Consider the following 11,997-nt stretch of genomic DNA (forward strand, 5'->3'; position numbering starts at 1 on the left):
TTTCACGTTGCCATGTTACCACCAATAGCGTAGCTCCTACTCTACTATAAAAACTACACGTAACCCATAATCCCTTGATTCGCTCTGACGAAGGGCTAACGCTCGAAACGTCAGCTTTTAGAATCTCTGTACGGTGGCCAATTTACATTATCAACTCCGTTGATAAAACCAAATTTTTGTATACAACAAAAAATAGTCTATTACACGTTGCGTTACACAATGTCACTGTCACTAATTGTTCTAACGATCAGTTCATGAACCCGTTATTGCCGTTATACATGTAGCTTACATCAAGTATTTAGTTTATTTCCACGTTGCGCTAGATAGACAAAAGGAAGTGTCACTAATCGTTCTAAGAATCAGTTAAAAAGCCCTTATTATGACATGTTGCCTTAGACAGTGTTATTCATTACACCTTCCGTTTTCGTTAACCAATATATTTCTTTTCCACTTTTAACAATTACTACAAGCATAATCCCAACAAAAGCCTTAGCCACACCTGTTATACTCAATGAACATACATGTAACCATGTCATTTTGCAAATAAAATAAGTTATATTTTTGTTGAAATTCTCACTGTCGTATTTGCATTCAAAAACACCTTTAACGGCAGCACTCACTTCTCAATGAGAACTGCTAGTTTATATAGTAGAGTAGGAGCTACGCTATTGGTGGTAACAGGGCAACGTGAAAAACAGGAATACATTAGTTAAATGAAAAGCGTTCGTTAATACCGTGGGGATTAAGGGTGCCGATTTGGAAGATGAATTTTTGTTCCAGATTCTTGCGGCTTTCCGTCCTACTTAGATGAAGGGAAAGGCCGCAGATAGCCATGTGTTGTTTCGAGTGGTTAGGGATCTTTGTCATTCTTCTCAACATCACGAAGGTGTTCGCGGAATCGGTCGCCTAGTCGTCTACCTATCTCGCCAATGTGTAATTTATTACATAACGTACAGGTTATGCAATAAATGACATTTGCGGAGGTTCATGTGAAACGATCGGTAATTTTAATAGATCGCTAAGGTCCCCATATTTTGCTAGTGTCAAGAGTGAACGGATAAGTTTTGCATCGTGAGCGCGCGCATTTGAAATTGCCGGGTGACTCGTTAATTTTGAGTGCGCTTCTAACTAAAAAGTTACCTACGTTTTTGTCTCGTTTCGGGATCATTTTGGAGTAATTGAAAGTTATTAAGAATGATACTATCGACTGCGTGATTATGAGGATGGAAAGTGAGGGTGAATGGAATTCTGTCATTCTTATCCTTTTGTGACGTTTGTATCCTTTTGTGACGTTTATTCATTTCAAACCACATGTCTTTGAAATGATTGATTTCAAAGCACACGTGTTTGAAAGTCATTAGTAGTGTTTCATTGGGTTTTGTCCGCGTGACCAGTCAGTGGCTTATGAACTTATGAATTATTAATGTCTTTGAGAAATCACATGGAAGAACTACGTGCAAGGCAGGTGCAGTCACTGCAAACCGCCTTGAGAAAGTCTTGTTGGCAACAGTGACACAATGTCGTCGCTTCTGTTCAGTAAGAAAGTAAGTTAAGTTCGGGACATTTTCGAGCGGCCTTTCTCACGTACTCTGAAGGTTAGTCCCTCGTATGTATTCAATACTTATGTAGACAATTGAAATTAGATTTGGGCACAGCTCACACTCGTGTTTCAAACATTTCGTTACAAAGTATTGTCAGAACCCATTTAGCGATCTTACTGTGATTACATGGCGAATTTAGCCCGGTTAGCCGGGCCGAGATTTCAGCCCGGGCTCTGAACGACACCCTCTTGTTTGGGCTGAGATTGAGCATGTAATCTCAACAAAATTTCAGCCCGGGTTGAAAGTCACCTTGTAATCAGGCCCTTAGTGTGGTTATAAAGCAAAACGTCGATTTCTACCGTTTTGAGAACCGAAATGAACGTCATAAATATTCTTGGTCATTGGCCATTTCAACTTAATCAAAAACAAAAAACGAAAAACAAACAACGGCTACAAACATAATGATAAAGCGCATTTTACTTTTGACTTGACATTTGGTATGCTACAACATACATCTTCACAGGTGACGGTTGTTTTATGTTTTTGATCAGGGAGTTTAAGATCTACGACGCCGACGTCGACGAAAACGTCACCTCAGAATATAACGTTGCACTATCGTAAGTTTCTCGCGGTTTGGCCATCTCGTTCGCGTCTTACAATGTGGCCGAAGTATCCTAAAAATAAATTGGTACGAGCGGTTTCAGAGCAAAAATAGAGAACGAAAGATTCACATTTGAACGCTCACGTTGTCGTCAAAACCTCAAATTTGGTGATTTCACGTCGTTGTTCTGCAGAGAACCGCACGTTTATGTGTTAAAACGCGTGCTGCACGTGCAACACGATTATTTTTCCTCTTTTAACCAATGATATTGTTGTTTCGTGGCGTTGTCGTCGACCACCGCGTCGTAGATCTTAAAGTCCCTATTAAGTCGAAATGAACGTACGTGTACTGTGGGGTACCTGTGTTTAATCAAATTCAATGTTTCTTCTAGACTTTCGAAAAGTCGTTCTTCTGATGTAGATGGCGCGCGGAACGAAGGACTTTTCATACTTGATTGGCGCCAATTTTAGCGACCCAAAAACGGGTCGCTGAGCTAGACGACGTGTTTACAAGGCAGCTAGGGTTACCCAGGCGCTAGGGTAACCCTATCTCAATGCTAGGGTTACCCTAGCGCTAGGATAACCCTAGTTGCCTTGTAAACGCTCTGTTAGGGACAACTCGCCTACCCGGGACAACGTTTTAGCGGTTTCAATTGTGTTTGCCATGCTGGCGGTTACCAAGCACGCAAAGTTGTCCCGGGTGGTAGGGTAACCCTACCTGTGAAATTTTGCTTGTAAACCCGGGCTATCTTTGACCCTCCTGCTAGGGTTACCCTACCTGCTTGTAAACAGGGCCTAAGGTCACCGGATATTCCGAATTGCGCGACTATCAGGGAAAACAATTCAAGAATATCTGTCTTGCAGAGACGTGTTTGTGTCTGCTCCAGCCGGAGCTGGGAAAAGTCTGACCTTTGAGCTAGCCCCGTACGCATTTGATTGTTTTCTAGCCTGCACGCAGGCGGTTGGATGGTCGAAAAAACCGGAATTCGTAATGAGGTCGCCATCTTGGATTCGCGCTGCTAGGTCTGGGCCGGGTTGAGGGTCGACAAAGCGAGCGAGGGGAGGGAGGCGGGGAGAGGAGAGAGAAAAACACTTTTCCCACTCCCCACCCCGTCGTTTTGTCACGGGGCCCAGACCTATCCCACGCTCTTCCAATATGGCGTCTGATACTGTTTCGTGGCGACACAACATCTACCACCTGCAAGCAGGCTAATTGTTTTCTTGGAGAGGATTGCAATGTTATCGTCTTCGTAATTTTTCCACGGATTTCACGCATGAAATAATTGTTCTCTAGCCTCACTTGCCGTGGCATTAGAGTGTCATATGTAGGAGACAACATATTTAAAATCTTAAAGGGAAAGTACGGTCTAGAAAAAGTTTCTCTGCATCGAAATATTCCTGTATTTCCACTCTCAAAATTACCTCCAGAACCTACTTTTTGCGTAAAATAAGTCTTTAGAATGATGTTCTTGTCTTCTGTGGTGATACTTAACGATTCGGGAACATTTTGTGAAAAAACATTTACAACGGGTCACACGCGCAACCTAATCGCCCAATTATGCATAACATCCACTTGGCCTTTTGACATCCCATTGAAAAAAACTCGTAAAATATTCGCGGACCGGTCGATTTCTCTGAAATTTGTAAGGATGATTGCTAACGAATTGAGAGAGATTTTTCACAATAACTAAAAATTCCTATGTTAAGCATGAGAATTCGATAAAGAGGTAAATGCGACTAAATTTGTTGCGCGCGTTGCTATTTTTGTTTTGACTGTTGTGCAAATTTTGACAGAGAATATTAAATTATGAAAAAATATCTACGGATAGATCGTTCAAAAAAATCTTTATTTCTAGCGGTTATTTGAACACAAAAGATGCAACGCTTGACGAGAAATAATATTTTTGTTAATATTTGAAAGAAAAAAAATTTCCCGGGAATCAGGACACGGTGAAAATGAGTTAACAAATTTGCATACGTGCATTGAAATGTGATACGCGATGAGACAGGATTTTTTTTTCTCTGACAAATGATTTTGTCATTGTAGTGTAAAATGAAGTTTATTTGGGAAGCTGACAATATGTCTTTAACTATCTGGTTACTCCAATTTATTGCTACGACTTACTAGTGCGAAGATTGTTTACATGAAAGTCACGCTTTTTGCGAATTTTGAGTGTCATGAAATTACATCATTTGCGTGACAATATATTCCTTTACTCTGTACTCTAATCCAAAAACATTCAGATAGTAACAAACTTCACAATTATTTAACCATTTCTTCTGCTTTTGTGCTTGTCAACATTGTAATTTGCCCATAACTTGCACGTCTGTTTTTGTATCTCATAGATGTTTATATTTTCAATTAAATGGCCGCTCAACCTCGCGATTGTGTAAGTAGTTCAACCTGAAGTCAAAATAGATTCGTTTCTCAGGAACCCGACAGATGAAATGTAAATATTCAGTTAAATATTACAACAAAATTAAAAAACCAAAGACGGTCGTTTCTTGGCTAAAGAGTACGTTGTTTTACTCTGAAAACGACGAACGATTAACATTCTTTCCCACACAGGCAGCCCAAGCGCGGTGTACGATTTATATAGACTTTGTATGGGAAAATATACTTAGAGCTTATAAATGCTAAAGTAAGCTGTAAATGTACTTACCTCTACGTACAGTTGTCCTCGTCTTTTCTGTGCAATCGGAGGGAAAACTGTGTCCGTTTTAGACGGGTTTGTGGCTTACGAATTTTTGCGATGTCGTTGGTTGTTAGAAGGAAAATAACAACCAACGACATCGTGAAAATTTGTAAGGGTCGGGAGACTAGAACTAGATTCGACTTTCCCGACCATTACGACCGTGTCGCAGACCGTTGCAGATCATATGGAAACCAGGCTTTAGTCGGTGCCAGGTCTGTTATTACTGTATTATGTGCTATTAGTGTCATTACTGTACTTCACAACCGCGCACCGGTGGCTCAGTTGGTTGAGCACTGGGCTGTCACGCGGGAGGTCATGAGTTCAACTCCGGCCGGACCAACACTCAGGGTCTTTAAATAACTGAGGAGAAAGTGCTGCCTTTGTAATTACATCTGCAAATGGTTAGACTCTCTAGTCTTCTCGGATAAGGACGATAAGCCGGAGGTCCCGTCTCACAACCCTTCAATGTTCATAATCCTGTGGGACGTAAAAGAACCCGCACATGTGTCGCAAAGTGTAGGGCATGTAGTTCCCGGTGTTGTTGTCTGTCTTCTGTGGTTTATCATGGTTGGGAGGGTAAATGCTCGGAGATATTAGCTACACCAAGCTACTCTAAAAATCCGAGGGTACAGAAAGATCTATGATATGATATGATCTATTACTAATTATTAATTAGTGTTATTACTGTATTATGTGTTATTACTGTTGAGCACCGGGCTCAACTATGTGCTGTTTCACCGGGTTCAACTATGTGCTGTTTTATTACCGTATTACTGTACTATGTGCAAAAATGTAATGGTCGCGCGCGGGAAAGTAAAACTAGATTCAACTTTCCCGATCATCCAGACCATGTGCCGCAGATCGCCGCAGACGTCGGGGACAGATCTTTCCATATGCACGTCGCAGACCTATCGGCGATCGTTTCGCAGACCGATTGCAGATCGTTGCAGATTGTATGGAAACCAGGCTTTACTCGACAAGATATTTGCCGTCAACATTATCTGATCGGCGAGTTTTTGCCTTCAACCCACCTCGAAACCTTTTGTTTACATACGCATCGAACATTTATCGAACCTTTAGTTACCGGCGTTTCGCCTTGACCCTCACGTTTTTGCTTGAAAAACTCTCATTTGGATCTTTTTGCAACCGATCGGACCGGCAAGGACAAGAACACCCATTTAATAGGCACAACGTTTTATCCGTTGAAGGCTGTAGATCGACAGCCGAAAGCTTATATTCTTTTTCAAAAAAGTTTTAGCCAGAGAACGTTTTTTATTGTATTTTAATATGCCTAATCCTAGCTGCGCTTCAATTTTTAATCGTATTCGCCGCGAGGCAGGGCAGGATGCCTTAAGATTTGTTCTTTTTATCATTTTTATCTCGCCTTTTCTGTATATATTTCACTAATTTACATTCAACGTTTTATCCGTGGAAGGCTGTAGATCGACAGCCGAAAGCTTATATTCTTTTTCAAAAAATTTTAGCCAGAGAACGTTTTTTATTGTATTTTAATATGCCTAATCCTGGCTGCGCTTCAATTTTTAATCTTACACAGCCCTTCCCTCAGAAAGCATGCAATATTGTTTACGAATCCCTTTTGTAGTGATGATAAGTGATGTTAAAAATTGTTAATCTGTGATTGTTTCAACACCACTGACTTTGTGAAAACAGTTGACACATGCAGTCTTTGACTGTCTATTTTTTAGAGGCAGTTGTGTTACGGCTATGGAGCCTGAACTAAGCAAGGAATTTATGATCAAAGAAGATCCGGTCACTTTCAGACGTCTCGATCGAAGAGGAAAAATTGCTGTACTTGTTTTATTGGCAGTGGCTGTGATTATTCTAACTGTGGGGATTGTATTGATTGCTGTTTCCTCATCCAAAAAACGGTGCCAGGAATCTTTCGCTAGTACTCCTTCTAATACTGGGTGCGCGTTTTCAGATGAAGCGAAAAAGGTTGGACTCCCTAGGTTTCTGAGTCGTGTCAAGGAGACGTATTACAAGCTTCACCCCTATGATGTTTATTACGATCCAGATGTGGACAATCCAAGAGTCAAACAGGAATATGTTGCCTACGATCCAACGCCGTCTACGATTAAGAAACGCACAGACGCTGCTCTTGCTTTGTTGAAGGAAATCAATGAGACAGTTATCAGCTCAGACAAGTTGAAACCTAGAGAGCGCAAAGCGCTGGCTCAAGTCAAACACTACCTCCAACACATGTTCGGCCAACCCTACGATGCAAACTACTATGCGGGCGATTGGATGTTGGGACCCAATTTGTTCTGTTGGCAGGAGATCTGTTATCACGGGTATGGTGTATACAACGGCATAGGCCTTAACCACAAACCTCTTAACGCAAAAGACCTGGATCTTATAGAAGCCAAACTCAAAACACACAAGGAAGGAATCCTGCAGTACATCGAGAACGTAAAAATGGGCGTTCGAAGTGGAATGGTTCGTAGCGTGGAAGAGTGCAAAGCCGGTCTCGACTCGATCAAACGGAGATACTTGAATGTGTCGTTATTCAACGAGACAGGTAAGCGACATCCAGATATCTAGGTAACAATTACGGTCCTTTCGTCACCGCGACGTTTCGCCATCACGATGCATATGCCATCAAACTGCGACAACTCTCCGCTTCCAAAGGCATCGCGCACTTATTGGCGAGTTTACCAGTGGCGAATTTTCCCAAAAATTATTACGATGAATTGAAGTGAAATGGCTTTCAATTCTTAAAATTTGCATTTAGAAGTTAAGGATCGCATCTTTGTTGTCCCATTGTGAGGTTCCAAAATAGGCTTTTTCAACTCTCGCATCCCGCATCCCGCATCCCGCATCCCGCCGCTAGTTTTTATTCCATCCCGCCATCCCGCCGCAATGTGCATTTTCATCCCGATCCCGCCTGGTTGAAACCACGTTGCTCCAGCTCAACTGATCAACAATTTATATAGCTTCTACATTACCAATGATGAACTCTAAGTAAAGTATTTAAAGACTCATTGCAGCAATATACATAGTATACGGCTGAATTACTGAGCTATATACAGTATTATATAATACTAGAATATAAGAAGCAATAATTACTACAACTATATTATGAATAAATCAATACCAGCTACTTAATGTACTTATAGGTGACAAACTCTTGCGTGTGCATTGTTCTATATATATAGCTACAAGAAGGACGCATGATACGACTAACGCCAGATCTGAGATTGTAATTGTGAACAAACTCCTCCCGTTCGGGGCCGGAGTATAAGGTGCAAGAGGTGGTTCTCATTCCGGAGTCTATCAATATAAACCTGCCACACATGGGTTCGCCTCTCACTTAATGTTGTTAGATTGAGTGCAATTAATGCCTCATTGTAATTTATTAACGGAAAAATGATGCGCATAGCCCTTTTCTGAATGCTCTCTATCTTATAGGAATAGAAAATCTGGTATATTTTGCCACACGGGGGCGGCGTATTCTAGGATAGGACAAACAACAGTTGTATAAACTTTTGCTAATGAAGCTGGGGGTGCACCACATTGCTTAAGGATCCTTAGAGAGTAAAGCCTCTTGTTTCCCGTTTCTCGATATGTTTTACTTATATAAACACCTATAATAACTTATATGTCAGGACTCTCTCAATTGAATTACCACCAATTACAATAGAATTCACAATAAAATTATGATTGCTCATAAAATTGATTAGCTACTAACCTTTCTATGGTTGTGTTTGGAGAGCCACGCTCTCTCAGGCGTTGTTTGAACTCCTCAAGGCTCTGTTCAAATCATATTGTCTTCGAAGAGTTAGTCCTAAGAAGTCTCATTACCTCACCTTTAAGAGAATTGTGTTTTCGCTCAATATATTCGCTTGTTTTCGCTCCAAATCTCACATATTTACGTTGGTTACATGTCCAGCGAATTGTTTTATCCTTTGGGATGAATTTGCCGTCGAACAATTGGTAATTTGGGTGGTTTTTGGCGGGTGACCTGAAAACACTGACCCCCGCCGGTCCGTGGAGCCACCAACGGACCGGGTCCTTGGACTGCCATACGGACCGGTCCACGGACTACCCCTATAGACCCTCTCTCCGGACCACCCCAAAACTACATAGAAATCTAAATGAATAAAATAAATAACAACTAAAGATTTGACTTACCTGTTTTTTGGATAGACTACTCGTGTCGGCGAAATCTCAACCCTTACGCACCGCAAATTTAACTGACTATTTTTAAATAGGCGCAAGTTATATTTTTCACACATTGCCACCTTCTTTGGAACAGCAATGACCAGAACCAGGTTGCTGACCAGCGGTTTTCGTTAAAACAATGGTTTGCTGGGGTGCTCAGTCTCGAAGTCTCAGGAAACCTGGTTGTGGTCATTGTCATTTAAGGGTTTTCACTTTCTTTGTGGTGGACCGGAGACTGATAAACTAAGTTCATTTTGTTCGGAAGACAGAGATTCCTGAAGCCTGGGGCGAGTATCCAAACCCAACGCCGGTGGGAAAGAAAGAAAACACAAATGAACATACATAGAAGTTGGCAAGAGAAAATGAGGGGACAGAGAGGGAGGCTCAGGGCCTTGGCCGAGATATTTCATGTCCACGACAGTTATTTTTAGACGAGCGGAAGTCTTTGTTCTAGCGGAGTCTGTCTTCCGAGACGTCCGCATGCAGTCTTGCCTCGCTCTTAGGTTCTTAGTGAAAAGAGAAAATGGCGGCGCACGTGGAAGGCTGATGAACATTTATTTCTTTCAAACATCAGACCGAGGTTGGACTGCATGCGGACGTCTCGGAAGACAGACCTCCGCTAGAACAAAGACTTCCGCTCGTGTAAAAATAACTTTCGTGGACATGACATACCCAAGGGCTGGACCGGGGGCCTCCCTCTCTGTTCTCTCATTTTCTCTTGAAGTTGGTTATTATTGGTTTAGGGTTAGGAAGGAAGTAGCATTATGTGATGAGTATACCTTGCGCCCGAAGCTGAGTTTGTTAAAATTTACGGAGCGTAACGGTTGAGATTTATTTCGCCGACACGACTGGTCTATCCAGACAACCGGTGCACGTAAGTCATTTTTTTTTTAATTTTTTATTTTTTACGTAATTTTTGGGTGATCCGTAGAGGGAGTCCATATGGGTAGTCCGTGGAACCGGTCCGTAGGGGGGTCCACCGACCGGGGATCAGTGTTTTCGGGTCACAGAGGTTAATTCTTCGTAATGTGATCTATCTCGTTGCCGTTAGCAACGGGTCGCAAATTTAGCACTTACACATTATCGCTAATCCGATTACTAAAAAAATCCGAAAATATTCGTGCGCGATCAATTTTCCGTCAAATAAAGCAGATAAAATGAGGAAGATTTTTATTTTGCATCCAAAAATTCGTAATCAACGTTAAAATGGCCAAATTCGTGTGGAAAACTGATTTTTCTGTTAATTTTTTCTTTTTTTTTCCTTTATGTTTTCTTTTAATTCTCTGTAAAGAAATTAAGTTGCACGTTTTTGGAAAGCTTTATTTTCTTTGCTTTAGAATGATGTATTGCTTTCCCCGTAACTTTCAATACTTTTTTGAGAAAAAAAAAAAATTTTTTGCCAAGGCTGATTTCGCGAGGCTTTCTTGTGGAAGGGAACTAGGGAAAAGAAATATTTAAAAAGCTCATTAATAATTCATGACCCTAACAGCCTATCAAAACATCGATAAAACGTCTCGTGTATGAGCTTTATATCCTGATAAAACACTCCTCGTTACTATTCTTTACATAAAGAATACTAATTTGGCATAGCTTGTTTTTCTTGTATGCTAATATTCACCTCACACAATTGAGTCCAGAGGAACACGCTCTTTGTGGAATGTTTTTGAAGCCGTTCAAAAAACTCGGAGCACGTGTTTTATCAGGTCTAGAAACACTCGGCTACGGCTCGTATTTTTAAACCCCGATAAATTAAACACTGCTGCTCGTTTTTTAAACATTACATTATTTATGAACAAACTTGAACAAAACAAGACTGACGGGCCAAACTCAAAACACACAAGGAAGGAATCCTGCAGTACATCGAGAACGTGAAAATGTGCGTTCGAAGGGGAATGGTTCGGAGCGTGGAAGAGTGCAAAGCTGGCTTCGACATGATTGTGTGTCAGATTGCGAAACAACGTATACGATACTCACTGTTATGTCATTGATGTGCCAACCAGAGATCAAAAGGCCACTTCGGAAAATCCTTTTATACTCTTTGTTTGTTCCCCCAAATTGTTTTTGTTTTCTCTCTGGACCGGTTGTGATCCCTAGAGAAACTTGAAACAAAGGGTATTATGGTATTTTGCGAAGTGGACTACATGTATTGGCTGTCGAAACAAACGTTTTTTCAAATTCAGATTTGTTGTAACTGCCATGTTTTATCACATTTTGTTCCAGTATTACGTCAACATCCATTTACTACATACACTGTATATGTACATAGAAGCAATTCAATGTAAACTCTCATTGTACCTGAAGAAGGCTAGTTTGGCCAGCCGAAATATAGTACACCACTAAAATCAAATCTCAGATCAAGCCATTGATCCAACGTACACCGACAGGACGATTGTCCAAGGTTGCTTGCTTCAAAACTCTTTTCTTCTGTGAATGGCAAATTTTACATATCAAAAGAATTGTCTCCAAAACAATGAATAATGATATTATAGGATTACAGGCTCCTCTTGGTCGCTTGCAAAAACCTATTTATAGCAATAGAGTCACACCTGCACTATGGGTATCATTTCTTGCCGGGATTGCTTGATGCGGAATTTTTAGCATTTTTCCATGTAAAATGAGAACACGTTAGCTTTTACCGGAACCACTTATGCTTTAATTTCATCAAACCACGAAAAAATGATAAGAAATGAGCAACTTCAGAATACCCCGCCACAGCTAACCACTATTGTTTCCCATATGTGGCATCTTTTGAAGAATGAGACTCGATACAATAGAGCTTATTCTTATTCAATGAAATGCAAATAAGTGGCGGGGTATTCTGAAAGTTAGCCAGAAATTTGAATAAGCTTGAATTAAATGTCAGACTTCTTTGAGGGTAAGTCTAACCTGGCTGTTTCCTTTCTTCACCTATATCATGTACGGCCTTTGATCTGTCAATCATCATTTGTCATGTCACGTGGAAGGACTGCGTGCAAGGC

The 11,997-nt window shown here is 41.0% G+C and overlaps 1 protein-coding gene across 2 annotated transcripts in view; it reads left to right on the forward strand.

Annotated features, from left to right (window-relative positions):
- Positions 1-7,432, forward strand: part of LOC138038509 (uncharacterized) — an 11,973-nt gene extending 4,541 nt beyond the window's left edge. The window contains exons 1-2 of one of the 2 annotated variants that reach the window (XM_068884389.1): positions 1,461-1,595; positions 6,544-7,432. In XM_068884389.1, the coding sequence (XP_068740490.1) occupies positions 6,563-7,399 (837 nt within the window). In that variant the 5' untranslated portion in view covers positions 1,461-1,595; positions 6,544-6,562 and the 3' untranslated portion in view covers positions 7,400-7,432. Of the gene's footprint in view, positions 1-1,460; positions 1,596-6,543 lie in introns of those variants that run through there. The other variant, XM_068884388.1, reaches the window with a different exon arrangement.
- The last annotated feature ends 4,565 nt before the right edge of the window (positions 7,433-11,997 follow it).

Source organism: Montipora capricornis, chromosome 2 (assembly GCF_036669925.1).
Source record: "Montipora capricornis isolate CH-2021 chromosome 2, ASM3666992v2, whole genome shotgun sequence".
Classification (NCBI taxonomy): Eukaryota; Metazoa; Cnidaria; class Anthozoa; order Scleractinia; family Acroporidae; genus Montipora; species Montipora capricornis.